The sequence below is a fragment of the Mesoplodon bidens genome (genome assembly GCF_964165515.1).
Source record: "Mesoplodon bidens genome assembly, chromosome: 1".
Taxonomy (NCBI): domain Eukaryota; kingdom Metazoa; phylum Chordata; class Mammalia; order Artiodactyla; family Ziphiidae; genus Mesoplodon; species Mesoplodon bidens.
This window is the reverse complement of record NC_138176.1, coordinates 103584109-103605298: the sequence shown is the minus strand read 5'-3', so window position 1 is coordinate 103605298 and position 21190 is coordinate 103584109. Positions and strand designations below refer to the sequence as shown.

At 52.4% G+C, this 21190-nt stretch overlaps 1 protein-coding gene across 3 annotated transcripts in view; it reads left to right on the top strand.

The window, feature by feature from the left end:
* Positions 1–17729, top strand: part of AFAP1 (actin filament associated protein 1) — a 154911-nt gene extending 137182 nt beyond the window's left edge. For all 3 annotated transcript variants that reach the window (XM_081246258.1, XM_081246256.1, XM_081246257.1), the window contains 4 exons: positions 4082–4246; positions 6918–7108; positions 10062–10226; positions 13027–17729. In XM_081246258.1, coding sequence (XP_081102384.1) covers positions 4082–4246; positions 6918–7108; positions 10062–10226; positions 13027–13053 — 548 coding nt within the window. In that variant the 3' untranslated portion in view covers positions 13054–17729. The remainder of the gene's footprint in view (positions 1–4081; positions 4247–6917; positions 7109–10061; positions 10227–13026) is intronic.
* Positions 17730–21190: the final 3461 nt, after the last annotated feature.

Sequence of the window (21190 nt, the reverse complement as noted above, 5' to 3'; positions counted from 1 at the left end):
ATTCCTCTTCAGCCAGCCAGCCCGACAGTGTCTGTTCATTCCAGCCCTCTGCTTGCTGAGGGGACTGCAAAGATAATATAGTAGAGCAGCGGCTGGGTCCCCCATGCAGATGCAGGCTACGGGCCTCAGCACAGGCTCTTACCAGGCTCAGAAGCTCCTCAGCGGGTGTGGGCCTGTTGGGGACGGTTTCCAGGAGAGGAAGATGGGAGTTAGCCTCGAGCGCGAGTTTGATGTGAACACCTGGGAAGCTGTGTTGACACTTTCTGAACCTGGTTCAGTGTATCTGGTGGACCAGCCTCCCTCCAGGTGGTAACCCTACAGCAGGTGACAGGTCACCTAACTGCTGAGCTCCCTGTGTGCACGGCGATTGGATTTCAGAGTCTGGATTTCAGAGTCAGCACAGGGGCTGGTGAGAGGTGGCTTTGTCCTTAGCCTCACGCATGGATGAGCCCACCATTGTTCCCTGGGGCTCCTGCTTCTGCCCCGAGGAAGCGTGTGCTTTCTTTTTTTTTTTACATCTTTATTGGAGTATAATTGCTTTACAATGGTGTGTTAGTTTCTGCTGTATAACAAAATGAATCAGCTATATGTATACATATATCCCCATATGTCTTCCCTCTTGTATCTCCCTCCCTCCCACCCTCCCTATCCCACCCCTCTAGGTGGTCACAAACCACCGAGCTGATCTCCCTGTGCTATGTGGCTGCTTCCCACTAGCTATCTGTTTTACGTTTGGTAATGTATATATGTCCATGCCACTCTCTCACTTTGTCCCAGCTTACCCTTCCCCCTCCGCATATCCTCAAGTCCATTCTCTAGTAGGTCTGCGTCTTTATTCCCGTCTTGCCCCTAGGTTCTTCATGACTTTTTTTTTCTCTTAGATTCCATATATATGTGTTAGCATATGGTATTTGTTTTTCTCTTTCTGACTTACTTCACTCTGTATGACAGACTCTAGGTCCATCCACCTCACTACAAATAACTCAATTTCGTTTCTTTTTATGGCTGAGTAATATTTCATTGTATATATGTGCCACATCTTTTTTATCCATTCATCTGTTGATGGACACTTAGGTTGCTTCCATGTCCTGGCTATTGTAAACAGAGCTGCAATGAACATTGTGGTACATGTCTCTTTTTGAATTATGGTTCTCTCAGGGTATATGCTCAGTAGTGGGATTGCTGGGTCATATGGTAGTTCTATTTTTAGTTATTTAAGGAACCTCCATACTGTTCTCCATAGTGGCTGTATCAACTTACATTCCCACCAACAGTGCAAGAGGGTTCCCTTTTCTCCACACCCTCTCCAGCATTTATTGTTTCTAGATTTTTTGTTGATGGCCATTCTGACTGGTGTGAGATGATACCTCATTGTAGTTTTGATTTGCATTTCTCTAATGATGAGTGATGTTGAGCATCCTTTCATATGTTTATTGGCCATCTGTATACCTTCTTTGGAGAAATGTCTGTTTAGGTCTTCTGCCCATTTTTGGATTGGGTTGTTTGTTTTTTTGATATTGAGCTGCATGAGCTGCTTGTAAGTTTTGGAGATTAGTCCTTTGTCAGTTGCTTCATTTGCAAATATTTTCTCCCATCCTGAGGGTTGTCTTTTGGCCTTGCTTTCTTGACATCAGCTCACCTGCGCTTCCCTTCTCCTCGGACACACACTCAAGCAGCCAGTTGGGCCAGACCCTCCTCATCATCATTCATTTACTGTGCTTCTTTTTTCACCTTATTTTTCTGGCAAATCTTACTTCCCTCACGCAGTTGGGTGTATTTATATTCACTTAAAATTTGAGTGTTGTCCACTTGGGGAGGGGCAGGTGGGGGAGGGAGTAACGTGTCTGAAAAGCTTTGTTGTGTGAGACCTGAACCGCAGGAAATCTCTGTCTGCATAACATCCCTCTCTCTCTCAGCACCTGTGCTTATTTTATCTCTTAGATGATGCATTCCTGTATTTTATGAGGGCTTCTGTAGGGAATTTTTATTAACTTTGGTGACATCCAATGACAAAAAAAAGGAAACATAATTGTGCTCTGTGTTTTTTGCTGAATTCAGGCAGTTGCATTATAGCCTGGATGGGGTTTATTGCATGGGGACCAAATGATGTGGAAGGTGGTAAGTGATTGCGTACAGGTTTGTCAGGGAAGCATCTTAGATCAGAAATGGGTGGACAGAGTTTGGACTGTGCTCTGTTTATAGAACATGTGGTTACCCAGGCCACTCAGAGCAGTGCTTTCGTTTCAAGTTGTTGATTTGGTCATCCTCATGCTGCGATCCTTTTAATATCGTTCTGTGGGGGGGGTGGGTTGGTTTTTAGAGAGGGGAAGATGGAGCGGGGAGTGATGACTTTGTACCTGCCTTCATAAATGCAGTTTTCATGCAGTCACGATGGTTTGCATTGTAAGAATCGGCGAATTCGGTGTTTAGGACAGGCGCTAGAAATCGTTAGAAATGGCTCACCATTGTCTGGCAGAGTGGACAGGGTTCCGGGGGCTCCGTTATCACTGCCAGGGATGAGAGCTGCCAGGGAGTGTCCACCACGGCCCAGGCATCACATGATTCTGTTAGGTGGGTTTTAGTACATGTATCGAATTTTTTTTTTTTTAACCCCACAAGTTAGGCCTTAGCACTTCTGCTTTCTAGAGGGTGAAGCTGAGCCTTCGGGGGATTAATTGCTTGTCCACAATCATGGTCTCTTCCCTGGTCAACTGCCTTTATTATTAACCATTACACCACCCTCCATGGCTTCTCCCCAGAAGTCATTTCTAGTCTACTAAGGGAGTCAGACATGCAAATAAACCAGCATGGTATATCATGGAATGTGAGCTCACAGGTGCAGGAGGTGCAGGAGGCCTTGGGTCGTCATCAGGTTTGAGTCGTTCGCTGTCAGGGGCCGTTGGGAGGCCACAGAAGCTGCAGAATCGTGAGCCCTTATTGCTATTGAAAGGCCAGAATGATTTGAGGACAAGAGCGTTGGGTCAGGATTTTAACGCACTATTAACTAGTAGTGTGATGTTGGCCAAATCTCTACATTTTCCTTAAGGCTGGTTTCCTTTTCATTCCTTTATCCACTCACTTTATTTAATGAGCATTTACACAGTGCCCATTCTGTGCTTGCTGAGAGTTCTGTATAAGTGTTACTTTAATCCTCATAACAACCCTGTGAAGTACCTGCTCTTATTACCCCCATTGCACAGATGAGGAAACTGAGACATGGAGAGATGAAGTGCCTTGTTGAAGGTCACACAGCTCAAGTGGCAAGCTGGGATTCCCACCTAGGCGGTCGGGCTCCAGACACTGCTCTGGGTGCCCCTTCATTTTCTAATTTGCTCAGTCACTCACTCAGCGGATATTTATCGTGTGCTCTGTTCATGCCACGTACCCACCCCACTGGAGGTGGGGATAGTGCCGTCAGGTCAGCAAAAGAGTCGGACAGCACAGCTGTAAGGATCCAACGTGACAGTGTAATGGAAGTGTTCTGAAAAATACAGAGAACTACACACATCAAGAGATTATTTGTGATGTTGGTAGACCCTCTCTTTTCAGATTACAGAATGTTTTGTTCACTCTCCACCTTGCCGAAGATTATATGTTGCGTGCCTCAAAGGGAGGCGTTAAAGGAATTTCCTGACATTCTATTTTCATTTTAAAAATTTGTTTCAAAGGGGCTTCCCTGGTGGCGCAGTGGTTGGGAGTCCGCCTGCCGATGCAGGGGACGCGGGTTCGTGCCCCGGTCCAGGAAGATCCCACATGCCGCGGAGCAGGTGGGCCTGTGAGCCATGGCCGCTGAGCCTGCGCGTCCGGAGCCTGTGCTCCGCGACGGGAGAGGCCACGGCAGTGAGAGGCCCGCGTACCGCAAAAAAAAAAAAAAAAAAATTATTTCAAAGAATATTGGATAATCTGAACTGGTCACTTTTCTGTTTGGTTCAAACCTGTCCTGTTGTCTTTCTTGTTGAATTAGCAAAATGACTAGCTTTGAGTTTATTTCACTGAGTAGGCTGATTAAACAGGCTTTATGAATTACCCTATCATCTACTTGGTTAAACCTAGTTTCCTGTTGATGCTTTTTCTTTTCAAGATGCTGACCAGTACAAATATGGCAAGAACCGGGTGGAAGCAGATGCCAAGAGGCTGCAGGCCAAAGAGGAGGAGCTGCTGAAGAGGCGGGAAGGCCTGCGGGACAGGCTGGCCCAGCTGCGGAAGGAGAGGAAGGGCCTGAGGGCCGCCATCGAAGTGAACGCCGGTACGAGGGGCCTGCTTCTGCTGGCGCCAGAGTCTAGGCTTATCCTCTTGCGCCCTTGGGGTCTGGACCTCGCGAGGCTCTCCTCTTAGTAAGACCGTGTCATTCCATGCAGTGCTTCTTGCAGTTTGGAAGCCTTGGTGGTAAGCCCAGGGCAGGTGCCACAATGTGGAATAATGGACCAGGCAGGAGGAGGCCGGGCCTGGACCTCAACTCGCTGGCTGAGGCTGGGTAGGTGCCGGGGAGCTGTCCCAGCCTTGGGGGCTGATGGCAGAGCTCGTTGGCAGCACAAGCCTCCGGACTCAGAAGTTATGGTCACTGTGTGTGAGGGGTGGTATCTCAGCAGGAGGATGGGTAATACTCAGAAGCCCAGCTGAGAGGTCTTTGCGTGGATAGAAGGAGCCCTCCGTTCCCTGAGGAGGGACTGGTGAGGGCCAGACCGTGATGGATTTGTGGAAGGGACCAGGGGAGGGGGAACAACCCCAGAGAGGAAAGAAGAGGGAGACACGGGTGAGGACCACAGCAGTGTCTCTGGATCAGCCCATCTGTCCTCGTTGGCAGGAGCTGGCCATGTGGTTCCTGGCTCCGATGCTGGGGCTGCTGAAATGTATGTCTCCTCAGCTCAAGACTGAGTTGGATCCTGGGGCAAGGCTGACTCTCTAGATTTCAGTTTCTGGCCTTGGGGGGTGAGGGGGAGGAATGTAGAGACCAGGATGATCCCGAGAGGAAGAACCTGCTTTCCAGCAGCTTCTGTGCCAGAGGAGTTGGCGTGTATATAGCAGTTAGTCATCAGGTCCAGCCTTTCCTGACTTCGTGCCTATATGGTTTTTTGGGGTTTGTTTTGTTTTGTTTTGTTTTGTTTTGTTTTGTTTTGCGGTACACGGGCCTCTCACTGTTGTGGCCTCTCCCGTTGCGGAGCACAGGCTCCGGATGCGCAGGCCCAGCAGCCATGGCTCACGGTCCCACCCGCTCCACGGCAAGTGGGATCCTCCCGGACCGGGGCACGAACTCGCGTCCCCTGCATTGGCAGGCAGACTCTCTGCACCACCAGGGAAGCCCCTTATATGGTTTTTAAGAAAGAAAGTGCTTTCAGAGTTTAAAGAATGCAAGGCTGGGTGTGGGCTGAGCCTGTTCGAGACAGCCTGTAGGAGGGGCAGGAGGTGGCATCTCCCATGAGGCCCCCCGGGGGATCACAGGCTCCGTCAGAGAACTGGACGGGAGCCTCCAGGTCAGCAGGACAGGAGGAGAATTTCTTCCCGCTGTTGTTTCCAGTTTGTAGGACAGTGAAGATGCAGAAAGATGAGACCAGCTTTGGGCCTTGAAAAAGAGATTGTCATGTGCTACCAAGCAGTCGGCCAGGGCCGTGCTCACAAGTCGGTTAACCCTCAGGATCGCTTTCCTTATCTGTCCGGTGGGCAAATTGCCTGCCTTCCTGTGCCACTGTAACACATTTCAAATAAGATGAATAAAGCGAATGTGCTATGTGCTATGGAGATGCAAGCTCTACTGTATTCTGGCCATAGGGGCAAGTAAGATGACTCAGAGTAGAGAAACATATTCGGACTTTTCAAGTCAGTGGCACCTTTGGAAGGCACCTAGTCAAAGTTCCTCATTTTGAAATGAGTGTATTCATATATACAATGGAATATTACTCAGCCATAAAAAAGAAATGAAATTGAGTTATTTGTAGTGAGGTGGATGGACCTGGAGTCTGTCATACAGAGTGAAGTAAGTCAGAAAGAGAAAAACAAATACCATATGCTAACACATATATGGAATCTAAAAAAAAAAATGGTTCTGAAGAACCTAGGGGCAGGACAGGAATAAAGATGCAGATGTAGAGGATGGACTTGAGGATATGGGGAGGGGGAAGGGTAAACTGGGACGAAGTGAGAGAGTGACAGGGACATATATACACTACTAAATGTAAAATAGATAGTGGGAAGCAGCCACATAGCACAGGGAGATCAGCTCAGTGCTCTGTGACCACCTAGAGGGGTGGGGTAGGGAGGGTGGGAGTGAGACACAAGAGGGAGGGGACATGGGGATATATGTATACGTATAGCTGATTCACTATGTTATAAAGCAGAAACTAACACACCATTGTAAAGCATTTATACTCCAATAAAGATGTTTTAAAAAAAATTTTTTTAATGAAATGAGGGGCTTCCCTGGTGGCGCAGTGGTTGAGAGTCCGCCTGCCGATGCAGGGGACACAGGTTCATGCCCCGGTCCGGGAGGATCCCACATGCCGCGGAGCGGCTGGGCCCGTGAGCCATGGCCGCTGAGCCTGTGTGTCCGGAGCCTGTGCTCCGCAACGGGAGAGGCCACAACAGGGAGAGGCCACAACAGGGAGAGGCCCACGTACCGCAGGAAAAAAAAAAATTTGAAATGAGTGTTTTGGGGCCCAGACCCCAAACTCCTGGCATCTGTGAGAATCAAGATCCCGTGCTTCCTGGTCCATATTCTTCTGGCTGCAGCAAGAGAGCAGTTAGGAAGGGACCCTGCTCCTTTCAGGAAGAACTGGGTTTGAGTTTTGTGGGAAGGACCCTAGGCAGGGGAGCTCAACCCCCAGGTAGTGCGGAGCTCCTTTCAGGGGCACCGCATGTCCGTCCTCTGTTATCTTGAAACCTTTGCCTTCGGCTGGAGCAGTCGTGTTTCTCTGGGATTTCAGGCAAGAAGACCCAGGTGATCCTGGAAGAGAAGCTGAAGAAGCTGGAGGAGGAGTGCAAGCAGAGGGAGACGGAGCGCGTCAACTTGGAGCTGGAGCTGACAGAGGTCAAGGAGAGCCTCAAGAAAGCCCTGGCCGGCGGGGTCACCCTGGGGCTGGCCATCGAGCCCCGGCCGGGGACGTCGAGTCCGCAGGTAACGCCTGCCGCTCCCCGGGAGAGAGATGGGGGTTGCTTTCTCAGGTCACTGCTCCTCCGTCGTCCCCAGCATCAGCACCACAGAGACTCAGCTCCCGTGTCCATTTCAAACACTCTTCTTTCTTGACTGTGTTTTAAGTTCATGGACACGGAATTTTCTTATGTCTTTCACTGAACTTTTTCAAAGGTGGTGGAAACACTGAGTCTTTTTTTTCCCCCCTTGTGCAAAATCTGAGTGTAATGAGTACAGTTCTTTTTATCTCTTCGGAGCCATGTCCTCATTTGATGGCAGTTCATTAGATAGAAACCTTTGTTCAGTGTGGCAGAGTTTTCTAACATGTCTAGCATGTCTGTCCTGAGAACGATGCCAGGTGCTGGGGACACGGAAATGAGTGAAACCGTCTATAACCTCGGAATCTAACAGAATGAACGAATTAGACACGAATTAGCACCTCGAGTGATTTGCTGCCCACTGTCATTGGAGAACTTGCTCTTTTCCATGAGCTGTTCCGTCGAGTCAGACGTGATGGCTTCTGTTTTCCAGATGAGGAGCTGGAGGCCCAGAGAGCTTCTCTAAGAGCACAGCCCTGGGCCAGCTCCTGCCGCGTCCTGGGGCTTGGGGGGACCCACAGGCAAGGTTTCTGGGTTACGGGTGCGTGGCACCACCGAGTTCCTGTCGCCCACCCTCACCGCCGCCCCCCCCCCGCAAGCAGTGGTCACCTCATTCTCCCATTGTCTGCAGAGACCATCTCAAAACTTCTCCAGTCGCTGGTCCCTCTCCAGCGACCACCCCTCACTTTCAGAGGATTCCCCCCTCCACACCCAGACCGCTTGGCAGAGCAGATTCCAGCAGCCAAGTGCAGGCTTCCAGCACCAAAACCATGACATCAACGGAGCCACCCGTCCTCTGGGGCACGGCGTAGCAGGGTGTTGAGGAAAGCAGGCTCTGTGAGCGCAGAGGCCAGAGCTCGAGATGACTTCCCTTCTGTAGGCCTCGATTTTCCATCTGTGAAATGGGGATGGTTCTGTCGCCTCCCGCGTGGGCTCGTGTGTGCGAAAGCTCTGGGCGTGGTGCCTGGCCTACGAAAGTATCCATCCACTCATTGCGTGTTCACCAGCTCGTTGATATGTATTCACTCATTCAACAAATTAGATACACGTGTGCTGTGCCCCCTCTGTGAGCTGGAAGTGGTTCCGGGCGCAGCAGTGGACCTCGTGGATGAGAACCTCTCTTTCCGTGGAGCTCGTATTGTAGCAAGGGGGGACCGCTAGGCCAGGGGAAGACACTCACATCAGTCACGGAAAGGTGCAGGGGGGAGCAGCCCAGCAGCGGAAGGGGCTTTTCAGCATCCGGCCGAACCGGGGACCGAGGGTGTAGTAAGGTGGCCAGTTCTACCCGAAGAGTGGTGGCAGGGCTGTGAGTGCTGGCCCATGAGGGGCAGGGGGCTGTCCCAGGGGCCCCCGGGGACCCGTGTCGGAGGCAGACTGGAGGCAGGAAAGCCTCTTGACCTCCCAGGAGGGGCCTGAGGATTCGCCGGCGTCGCCGTCCTTGGTCCCATTGGATGGAGATGTGGCTCCAGATCCACCCCTCAGGCATCTGCCATGCCCTCCTGCTGTATCTTCACCTTTCCTCCCTCCTCGCTTCCTTCAGAGCATCAACAGAGTCTGTAGTGTGTCCCATCTTACAAAACAGATTCTGCCCCAGCCCCACGTCCCCTGCAGACACTGTCCTGTGTGCCCAGGTGTCCACTCACCCACCTGCTGTGGTTCGGCTGCCCTGGAGCTGCCTTCCCTGACGTGACCTCCGCCCTCACCTCCCCAGGTCTGGACGTCTCCAGGCACCGCTGGGTGACCCCGCATTCTCTGGGGCTCTCCCTCCCCCTTGAGGGTCTCCCCCTGGGCCCCCTCTTGTCAGCTCTCCTTCCTTTTGCCCTGTGCTCTTGAGGGTGCAGGCCCGGCTTGATAAAGCTCCTGCTCTCAGGCCATGGGGCTGCTGCTCCCTTCGGAGGGCCCCTCCTCGGACCTCGTGCCATGCTCTGCCTTCTCCCCACCCTGACCGCATCCTTGGGCCAGCAGCTCATTAGCCATCCTAGGGGAGCGCCATGGGCCGCCCTCCTCGGAGCCCAGCTTAGCCCCCCGGGGATGGGTGGTGTGGTCCTCTCCTTCCCACCGGCCATGGCACCCACAGCCCAGCTGGCGTGGCCTTTGGAGGCATTTCCAAGTGAGCGAGCACGTGCGGAAAGCTGGCTGCTGGGGACCCGTGGTTAGTCGCCCCCAGAGGGGTTCTAAGCAGCCCATTTCGTTCCATGTCATCTAACCGGTATTTTAAGTCACAGTTAACACAGCCAGAGCAGGGAGAGGTCAGTCCGCGGAGACCTCCTTTGGAGAGGGGGAAGTACAGCAAGTTGTCGACTTTTTCCCCAAAGAGCAGCTTGTAATCTCACCTGGAGACTTGGCGACTGCAGATTCACTTTGTTCCATCTTAAGTCTTGCTTTGACCTGCGGAGACCGTGCTGTAAACAGCTGGGAATCCGTGGTATCGATGTGTTTGGTCACTGCAGGGAGCCCCACCCTGAGGAACTGGATCCCGTGAGCTTGTGCTCCCCCATCCTGGTCACCGGTGGTTTCTGCTCCTGGTGCTATAGCCTAGGAGCTCCTTGAAATCAGAAAGGTCTTTACAGGCCTTCACGTGAGAGGCTGCCCCGCAGGACTGGGAGAGCCCGCGCTGAGTGCAGGGCAGAGCGTCCTTCAGAGCCTCAGTCTCTCCAGCTGTAAAATGCATATTTTAAAGGTGCTTTTAGAGTGGGGCTCTGTGAGGTGGTCCTATTACTGCTGTTATCATTTTTGCCTATTTCCAGAACTTGTTTTATTCTTTAAGCCATTTTCCTAGGGGAAAATACTGATGACGTGGAAACCATACCTCACCCAACGTCTTCTCTTTCCATTAACAGTCTCCAGTTTTTAGGCACCGGACTCTGGAGAACTCGCCCATGTCCAGCTGTGAGACCAGTGATGCAGAGGGCCCAGTGCCCGTGAACAGTGCGGCCATCCTGAAGAAGAACCAGCCGGCCCCCGCCAGCTCCCCCTGCCGGGGACACGTGCTTCGGAAGGCCAAGGTGAGCTCCCGCCCCTCCTGCTTGCGGGGGAACGCCAGCACTGCTGGGGAACAGGCATCCCGGGGCGGGTGGGGAACGCCAGCACTGATGGGGAACAGGCATCCCTGTTCTGGCTGGAATGCCAGCACTGGCACAGGCAAGGTGTGGTGGAGGCACTTCAGCCTCAGAGTTTGTGGGTGGGGTGCAGGAGCTCAGTGTGGCCTCCTGTTCCAGTTCTGCGGCTTCTATATTAGATGCCATTTCACGAGTATCTACCCCGTTTTTTCTAAAGTCAGACCCTCTTACAGAAATCCTCCTTTTCAAAGGCAAAAAAGACCAGAACTTGTCTCTAGGCCTGGACCATCTGTTTTCAGGAAAACCAGCAGCATGGTTCTGAGTCCTGGCTTCTCCTGACCTGTTCTTTCATTGGTGAAGTAGAGATTGGCCAGTGACCGCTGAGATCCTTTAAAAAAATCAAAAGTCGAGGCAGACTCTTCTCCATACCCTCTGCTTCCCAGCCCCGCCGCAGCCTGTAATCCTGTACCCGAGGGGCCATTCTGTAGTACCTTCCAGTCTTCTGATGGGATTGGCCACTAACGATTTTTGATGCTAAGCTTAAAAATCCCAGAAAATTTTAAAAAACTATAGTTTACCAAAGCAAACAGTTCCTGACGGTTTAACTGAAAGTGTGTGGTATGAAAAAATCCTACTTGGTACAGTCAGGCTAATGCATCCAGATGAGTTTAATTTGTTGTGATGAATGTGGAGGCCAGACATCCTCCCTTCACTGTCTCTGGGACCCTCTCTTGCTGTCCTTACCTTTGTTCTTTGGCAGCTTTGGAACCCATTCCAAATTGGCTAGAAATCTGTTGTTTTCTGAAAAGCGGATGTGGTGTCAGATGAGAATGTGAGTGTTAACCTCTGGCTGCTGTGTTCACGGAGGGTCCCTGTCAATGGTGGTTAGAAACAGCATCCTGGAATATCTGTCTTCGTAGCACGTGCATTTGACTGAGCCTGTGTGTTGATAAATTCGGGGAAAAGAAGAATTACTGTGCATCATTTGTTACTTTCCTTGGCACGCGTCAAGTGTTCTTCGTTTGCAGAGGAGTATGTTTTGCCTTGAAAGATGTTTAGAATAGAGCTGTCCCATAAAGTCCCCCTAATTATTTGCAGAAGGGAAATGCAGTAAAAATATTTCATTTATTTCTCTGCTGTCAAAGAAATCAGTTTCCAGTTCTGTCAGTCCAACCTCTGAAAGGGCTACATTTTCCATGCCTGCTCTCACCGTCCCAAGGCTCAGTACTCTGCACTTCCTGCCCCCTTTTCACGATAAATGTAAAACGTGTGGTTTTTGGCCGGTTCAGATGCACAGCTGGCCGTTCAGACCGGACCACATGCTCCCTGAAGGCATGGGATCGAGCAGGGGTTTCCCAGGATTCCTGAGAATAGTGGCAGGGGACCCACGGCTGGAGGGCGGGGTGGTGGCCTGGCCTTTTGCCTCTGGGAGCGTCCGTCCGCCTGTAGGTGCATCACACATGTGGCCTCTTTTACCCTGGCCTTTTTTCTGAGGACCTTTCTGAGTCTGACTCGTTCTGGGCTTGGAAACCGTTATCCCAGGCTGTATTCCTAGCATAATTTCCCATTCCCGATGAGGGATGCTCTGGAGTGTAAGAGAGCGTGCTCCTGAAACTCAGAGGGTTTCAAGTCACCTGTCACGGGGTTTCCCAGCCGAGAAGGGGGCTGAAGGGCCCCAACGTCCAGCTCCAGGCCCAGCATTGTCCCCGCAGCCTGGGAGCTCCGGGTGCCAAGGGATGTTCTGGGAGGCGGGGCTTGGTGGCTGCAGTGCATTCAGAGCTTACACACGTGCCCCAGGTCCCAGTGTACCAGGACTGGGCCACCCCGAGCACGGGACACCGGCCTTCGTGCAGCCTTTTCAGTGAAACACACGGCGGCCTTGGGTCCTCCCCACGTCCCTCTGGCTGGGCGTGTCCGTGGAGCTCCCTGCTTGGTGGCCAGCGTGACCTGTGCTTGGTCACACGATTACACACATAATCGTGCGTGTGAGCCTTTGGCAGCGTGTGCAGGCACATGCACATGACTTCTCTCCAAGTCGGCGCCGCTCCGGAGGCTGGCGGCTGTGGAGGGAGGCTTGCCGGGGCGCTGGGCTCCCTGCCGCCCGGAGAATCAGCTTTGCACAGAGCAGCTGAGCATCCTCTCTGGGGAGCCCGGAATTGGGGGTGGGGCTGTGGGAGAGGTCACGAGGTCATCCACACCTCTGTAGGACCAGCGCCTGCACGTGCTCACGAGGTGCAGGTGGCTCAGTTTTGGTTTTGTTTCTGCCACGTTGGCTAACGCCATGCTTTTAAACATTAATGAAGCTTGTACATTCGATGCTAGAAAAAAGGTGAGAAATTCCTAATTTGCTACAATATGAGAAGGTGTGCAGTGTACTCACGGCCCAGTTAATGACCCCCTGGGGATACAGTAGGAGTCAGGCACTTGCATCAGACCAGCACTGCCGTGCTCGGTGCCCCCAGGGCAGGCGGGAGAGCCCTGCTTGGTGCCAGGCCCTGTGTGGGGACTGCCACGCCACGCACACGTTCTCTAGATTTGCCCAGAGTCCTTAGTGGGACTCAGGCCCATCTCGGTTTGGGCCGTGTGGTGATTCTCAGCCTGTTGCCGGGGAACCTCGGCGCTGTTTCCATGGCAGCTGAGCCCTCACCCTCTAGGGCACAGGTGTGGATGGGGTGCAGCCTGACGTGTCTCAGCCCCACATGTGCCCTTTTGATCTGTACACGCTTCCTCTTGCCTCACTTGGCAGGAGTGGGAGCTGAAGAACGGGACATAGAGCTCGCGGACGCCCAGCTCGCACAGCGTCGTCCCATCGAGTGACCGCAGGGAGCTGGCCCGGGGGCTCCAGCAGCAGGACTCGGGGTTTGCGGCTGGACCAGGACCCAGGACCTGGGTGCCAGGACCTGGACCTGCCTGCTGTATCCTCTCTACTGTATAATGGTTCCCTTTAAAGAGATTTACTTGTAACACTTTGGCTTCCAACTTCATTTGTTTAAAGTCAGAAAAGGGACGGAAGGTATTGTGAGAGCCTCCCCTGGCGGATGGAGAAGCTGCATCTTCCCACCCAGGTAAATGATTGTTTTCACCAGTCTCAGCACTCCCACCCCAGACTGAAGATGAACGGCCAACGGGCCCTGGACGTGCTCCGCGCGCCCGGCAGGGGTGTGAGTGTGTGGCGTGGGCATTGGGCATTGGGCTGCCCGCCCCTCGGCCAGGAAGATCCAGGGATGTCGCTGCAGCGTGAACAGCAGGAACTCGCACCCCAAGTCTCCACGTCCCTCTCCCCACATGCCCGGCCCCCTCATCACTAAGGGTAATGGTGCGACAGAATTGTGCTGTGAAGCATTTTTTACCTTTTTAAAAAAAATTTTCTGGACAGACGCTTCTGTCACCAGGATATGAAAAGCTGCCACTCTTCTTTAAACTTTAAAAAATTTTCTCTTTTTCTCCTGTGTCACGCTTAGCTCCAAGGGTTTTTCAGAGATTCTGTATCATATTGTGTTATTTGTACTGCTTTTGAAAGGCAGCAGAGTGTTTTTGATATTTCACGCATATGTGTCCTTTCCCAGCATCCAAATCCCTTCAAAGCCAGCGGGTGGTCCTCAGAGACCTGGTCGGCCCTGGGGTGACGGTCACACTCATTCCCGAGGGGCGCGTATGCCCTTTGAAAGGCAGCACGTTCTGGGAACTGTGCAGCTTTAGGGCAAAAGAAGGACCCCCGAGAGTTTCTCTCCCACCCCCGCCCCTGTGACCTGCCTCGGGACTTGGTTTACTGTTTCCCTCAGGGCGCGGCCGCCAGGTAGGGCCTCTCTGAGTTTCCCCGTTTGCCTCCAGAGGGATGTTTCTCGAAGCTTTCAGACACTAAGGCGTGAACGGGACAGGCCAGTTCACAGGTAGAGGTAATGTGGGTCCAAGAACCAGGCCGGCTCTCCTCTGTCTGCAGAGGGACCTCTCAGGAATTCTCCTTGTGCAGCCACTGCCCAGAAAATATATCTGCCACCCCGGAGCCCTCTGCAGACTGACCGATGGGACCAAATCACACACGCAGGGATGGGCTCTTTCTGCCTGCAGTTGGTGCAGGCCTGCCGTCCTCTGCTTCTCATCAGATACAGGAGCAGGAAGCAAGAAAACCGTGCACCTGCGAGCACATCTCGGGGCGCCCACGGCTTCCGCAGGCCTTGACAGTCAGGGTTGGAGTGGCCCTCGAGGCCAGCACAGGCCCTGTTTGGTTTCACTGACCAGAGCCAGAGTGCAGTCTCGGCGGCTAAGAAAGTTCTGCAGCAGGACCTTCAGGCTGTTTAGCTGGAGTCCACCTGAAACCTGGATTTGTTGCGAAGCCATCTGCCAGGTCCGTGGGCTGCCCGCTGGCGGCCTCGCGCGCAAGCTCCTCCCCCGCTGTTTACAGGATGGGGGCGGGGGGGGTTGCGTCTCACCTGCACGTAGCACGTTGGGCCCCCCAACCCTGACCCCGGGAAATCCAAGTAGGAAGCGGGGAGCGAGGGGCCTCCCCAAGCCTCAGGCCCATCTTCCCGGCCCTGCTGGGGAGGAGGAGCCCCTCTCCCCTTGTTCTTCCATCAGCGTAGGAAGCTGGCATCATAGGAAGCTAACTTTCTGTAAAGGGGAAAAGTGTGATCTTTGCTGCCTTCCGGTCAAATGAATGTTCTCCAAATAAGGCTCTCAGGCTATTCTGGTTGGCAGCCAACTTGGCCCACGACAGCAGCCAGATTTTGATTGTTGCTCAGAAGGGAAGACATGACCTTAGCCCGGGAGCAGATGGGCACAGGTGGGTGGGCCGTTAGCAGAGGTCACTGCAAATGTCACCTTGACCATCGCTGTGGGTCACGCCCAAGGACACAGCCAACTGGTGCCAGAGCCAGGATTTGGACCCTGGCCTTAAGACTCCTGGTGTACATATTTTGTGTTTAAAAACACCAGGTTTTTAAATTCACTTTCACAACCATAAACCTTTTAAAGAGGATGGTGGATTCAATCCTGCTACGTCCCCCGGAGCCATTTAAAACAGCCCCGCGGAAGCCGAGGCCGCTAGCATCGGGCTCCTTTGATGCCCTTGAGATGTTCCCCTCGATGTCTTTAGATTTGATCAGAAAGTTTGTTTAAAGCGTTTGCTTCAAAATAAGTTATTTATTTGTATATGTTCAATAAATATAGTTTTTAATTTATATCTGTACATATTAGACACACCATGGACATCCTGCCAGCACCCTGACAGAGATCTCATTGCCCCCCTATCTCAGGGCAGCTGGGAGACAGCAGTGACAGAGCCAGGCTGTGGGGGTGGCCTGGCCTCGGCCCTCGCTCCAGGGTGCAGGTCACCATCCCCTGGGAGAAGTGGATTCTTGAGAAATGTCCCCATTCCTCTGACAGACAGTCATGGTCACAGAGTGCTGGCCAAACTGTAACAGGATCCTAACCGAAATGAGACACATGTGGTGGCCAGACCGGGGGCTGGCGTGAGGCTGCCACCCTCTGCGGGCCACGGGGCCCTTTCCTTAGAACAGAGGCCACCGTCAGCCTCAGGCTTCTGCTTCTGGCTTTGGTAAGGGGTCATCAACTTCAAAGTCCTCTCCATTTTTATATTTTTATAATGTTTTTCATTCACTCACCAGCCTTTTGCACAGAGATACATTGATGGTGAGAGGGCGCGCTGTGTCACCCCCGACGTGGGCTCAGGTGCAGGTGACCACCCCCTGCCCAGAGGCCACAGACAGTCGGCCAGGGCCGGGGAGCCAGCAGCCATCCCACCCGGCCTGGGACGGTCCTCTGCGGGGACCCGGTGGGTCTGGGGATGCTCCCAGCTTCTGGGGCTCTGCACAACGGTCTCCCAGGGGCTCTTGGCTGCATGTGTAGAGCTAGTCGTGGCCCCTCGGTTCAGACATCTTGGCGTTGTCCAGCTTGACCGTCCACCTTATTCATCTCGCTGGTCCCTGAGTCATTTTGGGCTCCTTCTGAAAACCCGAGACGACTCTGATCGGTTGGAATGTGCCACCTTTGAAAAGTGTCTCAAAAACTGTGTGTCCTGGGCCCTAAAGACCGCCCCCAGGGAGGGGCAACAGTTTGGAATTTGTGTACAGGTTTCCAAGGGGACAGCTTTGTAGCTGGGGTAGGCCCGATGGCCGTGGGCAGAACTCCTTTGTTGGCCGTCCCATTTATTCTTTCCAGAAGAGTAACTCTATCAGCACACTATTTTGAAGGAAATGTCAATTTTGCCTACGGACCTACTTCACCAGGCGGCATTCTCTGGTTATTCACCATATCCTGCAACAGGAACCTTCCCAGGCTGGGCACGAGGGTGGGCACTCGGGCAGGACCTCTCCCGCCAGAGCAATCAGGCGTCTGCGGCGGCTGCATCCCAGTCCGGCCCCTGCACAGCCCAGCAGATGCCTTTTCCAGGAGCAGGAGGCCTGTCCGTCTCCACTGTGGCTCACGTAAAGGTCACGGCAACACCTCAGTGTTAAACTATTGCCTTCCTCTTTTCTTTCTAAATTAAGTTCTTTAAATAATTTCAGATCGTGGCATAGTTTTAAAGAGGGTAATTTTATTGTTCTTGTTGTCATTACTGTCTTATTACTATCCCCACGATGGGCTGGGTTGATACTGTGAAATAAACTAAAAATAAATAAACTAACATTTTCGTGCCCCCCACACGCACACGGTGCAGCATCACAGAAAGCCTCTCAGTGACCCCGGAGCCATAGCGGGATAGCGTGTCATTCGTGAAGATGAGGGAGCTTCACGCCCAGGGAATTGGCCTCACGTGCACCCTCTTGCCAATCTTTTGTGAAATAATTCACTTACGTCCTTCCAGAAGAGCCCAACTTGACAGCATACAAGTATCACCAGGTATTTCTATTAGTTGCCATGGAAGAAATTTTTGAGACGGGGTCATCAGACCATAATTCTTAGGGACCAAAGGTGTTTTTAATAAGATAATCTTTGTATTTGATTTTTTTAACGAGAAAGGAAATATTAACTTTAAACTTTAGCATCAACTTTTAAATTATAGAGATTCAGCATTAATTGACCATGGCTATAAGTTGTAAAATGTTTTCATATTAAGAATGTAATTATTTCCTTATTGTATTTTTTAAAAACTAAAGTCATATTTAAAATACTCTGAAAGAAACAGGCAAGAAACAGGAAAGATTTTTTTAAATTAAATATGTTGGCAGTGTCCATTTTAAATAACTGTAAATATATTTTCACTGTGTTTCGCAATGTATTTAATTCATAAAGTAAAAAATTTTATCAGAAGAAACTTGCATTGGAAATATTCGTTTTCAGTCCATTTGCCCGGATTTTGTAGTAGCCTCACCTGAATTTTCTGCTTTACTAATGGATTTTTCTACAGTTTTGCACGGTGTAGCCCACAGACTGGCGCCCTCGGGCGTGCCTCATTTGTGTATTGCTAATAAACTTGCTGTTCCAACTCGGCCTCTGCGTCTTGACCAGCTAGGTTTGTGGGCAGACGGGAGGACTTTCGGATGAACGGAGGCATTTTGCTGACAAGGCATTTTGCTTGCCAGGTAGGGAGGGATGTAAGAGGGATCAAGGTGGGGCAAGTGTTTTATTTCTTTGGCAAGAATCTTCTTTCATGAAAGAAACGTGCATTTTATTTTATTTATTTATTTAATTTTTGGCTGCACTGTGCAGCACGCGGGATCTTAGTTCCCCAACCAGGGATCGAGTTCGTGCCCCTGCATTGGGAGCGCAGAGTCTGAACCACTGGACCGCCAGGGAAGTCTCAAGCATAGTGTTTTTTAAAAAGTTGCTTTTAGTCCAAGGACCCGAATATCTGGGTCAGGGAGCATCTGTGCTCCTGCTGAGTGCAGCTCTATGCCTGGTGCCCAAAACAGGACCAGATGGGATGTGACTCTGCTCTCAGGACATTCACTCCAGCCAGGGATGCAGACGTGTCAACAGGTAACTCTGAGTGTGGGACTGGAGGGTTCTGGAACCACAGGAGAAAGAGCAGCTGCCTTTCAGGCGGTTAGCGGTGGGGTTTGCGGGTATGGGTTTTTGAGCTGGGCCATGCTGTTTAAATAGGAGTTCAGCAGGGAGAGAAGCAGGGGAGGCGCAGCAGGAGCCCGCGGTGGAGGGTGAGAACATGAGCCGCAGTGGCAGGTGGCTCTAGAAGAGCGGGCTGGATCAGCTGGAGGCCTGTCTGCAGATGGAGGAGGACTCTGTGGAGTGCATGCAAGGCTTCTCTTGGGAGGGGGGTGGGTTGGCCAGGTTTCTGGTTTTAGAAAGACCACTGCCAGCGGGACGGGAGTGAGTCACACTGAGACCCAGGCAGGCATATGTGGCCACACTGGCTGGGAGCAGAAAGGCCGCCGCGGATGCACAGCCCACCCGAGGGCTAATGGAGATGCAGACGGCAGAGCCCCGAGGAGCTGGCCCCGCCGCTAGCCAATCTGTCGCCAACATAGGATACAGGGGAGTTGAGCTTGGCCAGAGCGGCAAGGGTAAGGTGTCACCTTGGGCCCCGCAGGACACCTGTGTCGACAAACGGGAGGCCAGGTCTGAGAGCGGGAGGCGTGGCCTGTGTGTGTGACTTGGGGACGTCCAGGTGACACATTATGCACCTGGACCCACCTTTCAGCGGTCGAGGACCAGGTGAGTGGGTGGTGCCTCCTTCACCCCCATTTTCCTCTCCCTGGGGATGGGGTGGTCATTGGCTGGCCGTGTCCCAGATAATGAGGGGCCTCTTCCATTGCCAGAGTGAAGCAACCGCCCTGAGTCGGAGGTGAGGTCATTTCTCCAGCCCACCTTAGATGACAGGAAAGTCACTGTCCGCGTGCTCTCAGCTTGCCTCAGTGCCCTACGAGCAGTCCTCAAAGGCGGTCCTCTGCCCCAGTATTCGCTGTCCAGTGACGGGTCATTCATCTCAGTGGTGGGCCTGGTTAAGCTTCATTAGACCTGTTTTTTGTTTGTTTGTTTCTTTCTTTCTCTGTGGTACGCGGGCCTCTCACTGTTGTGGCCTCTCCCGTTGCGGAGCACAGGCTCCGGACGCGCAGGCTCAGCGGCCATGGCTCACGGGCCCAGCCTCCCCGCGGCATGTGGGATCTTCCCGGACCGGGGCACGAACCCGTGTCCCCTGCATCGGCAGGCGGACCCTCAACCACTGCGCTACCAGGGAAGCCCAGACTTGTTTTTAATTGATGCTCCTCCTTGGGCTTGAACATGGGTCACGTCCTGGTGGCTGCCAAAGGAAAAGGAAGTGCCTCTTTAATTTCTTTTAAAACTTAGCAAAAGGACACCAGAGCTCTCGGTTTTGCTTTTTAGAACCATGGAGATGACTCAGGGATATCACGCAAGTTATAATTTTGGGAGCAGGCAATACAGAGCCTCGCTGGCATAAATCAGGAGCCCAGCTCTTTAATGGGAAGCAGGGAAAACATTAGCTGATGTCTGTGATCCAGAAATTTTATGATGGAAACTTCATCAATTTTATGATACTGTTTAAAATGGCTGGCTTTTCACACAAAGGGACCAATTAGTTAGAAAACAGGGTAGGAAACATAGCAGAGATGAAGTGGGTCAGGTATACTCATCTCCCCACCTGGGGGGCTATTTTGAGCTGATCCTGGACACTGAGAAGTTGGTCTGTCCTGGAACCACCCCCAGGGCTGGGTGGGCAGTGCAGCAGAGCTGAGAGCTAGCCGCTTCCTTCCTCAGGGAGGCTGGCCTCCGGCTGGGGGGCGGGGGGTCTGCCCGTGTGCTGAGCATCTCTTCTTTTTCTGATGCTTTGACACCTGGGACCTTGCTGACCATGAAGGGACAGCCCTTCCCAGGGCCACCCAGTTCCTGGAGACGTCAAGGACTTGCCTGCAAACAGGCCTTTCATATGTGAACCAACCAATGCAGAGTCCACACCCTAGCCAACTCCTTTATGAGGTTCACACATGCTGGACCACTATCCCCTGCCCTAATCATCCCTGGGCCAGGTGCCTGACAGCTGGGGCAGCCCCTGGTCCCAGAGCTTTTACTGAAATTATTCAGACCAGCCCATCCTCAGCCTGTTTGCCCTCCCTCACCCATTCCTTCCTGTGAAAACCACAATAAAGGCTCTTGTTCCCATTTTTCCCCCTCCCTCCACCTCTTGACCTGCCCTGGTGCTTCCCCATGTGGCCCTGTGTGACCTGGCGTGGCCTGTTGTGGTGTGGCATTATGGGGAACGGGGAGTGTGATAAACTTTCCTGCTCAATGGCAGTCATCTGCTGATCTGTTGGCCCTCCCTCCATACTGCGGGATAATAAAGCCTACAGTTTAAAACCCCCTGCTCCTGTGGAAAGGGCATGGGCTGAGTTTCATGTGTATCAAGTGATGGGAGATGACCCATCCGTGAAATATCCTGCAACACCTGTAAGACTCTAATTGAGCTGAAATCCTTTTCTCTGTGGGTTGTCTTTCCAGCAGGATAAACACTGCCATTTTCTTCAACTAATCATTCATTCATTTATTCATTCAGGGACTACTTATTGAACACCTACTGTGCTTGGGGCACTGGAGGCACAAAACTGTAAACAAAACTGTCGGCACCAGTTCCTTACTGCTGCTGGCGATCGACACGCACCTGGCACAGGCGACCTGGCTAATAAACACGTCATTATAAATTGTGAAAAGCTACGAAGAGCGACACCCGGCTTCTGGTGGTGACAGATTCGAGCCATGGGCAGCCCTCCATGGGACACAAGGAGAAGAAGTCTCCCTGGGGCGTTATCGTGCTCATTCCCATCCCTCTGCATCAGGGACCTTGCAGGTCCCAGGAACACTTCTGCACCAGTGTTGGGATAAGGTCCCTGGCACAGGGGGTGTTCTTCAAATGCTCCGTGGTGGCTGCTTTTTGCAAATCCGAGCTGAGAGTAGGAGCTCTCACCCCTGAACTTGGGTCC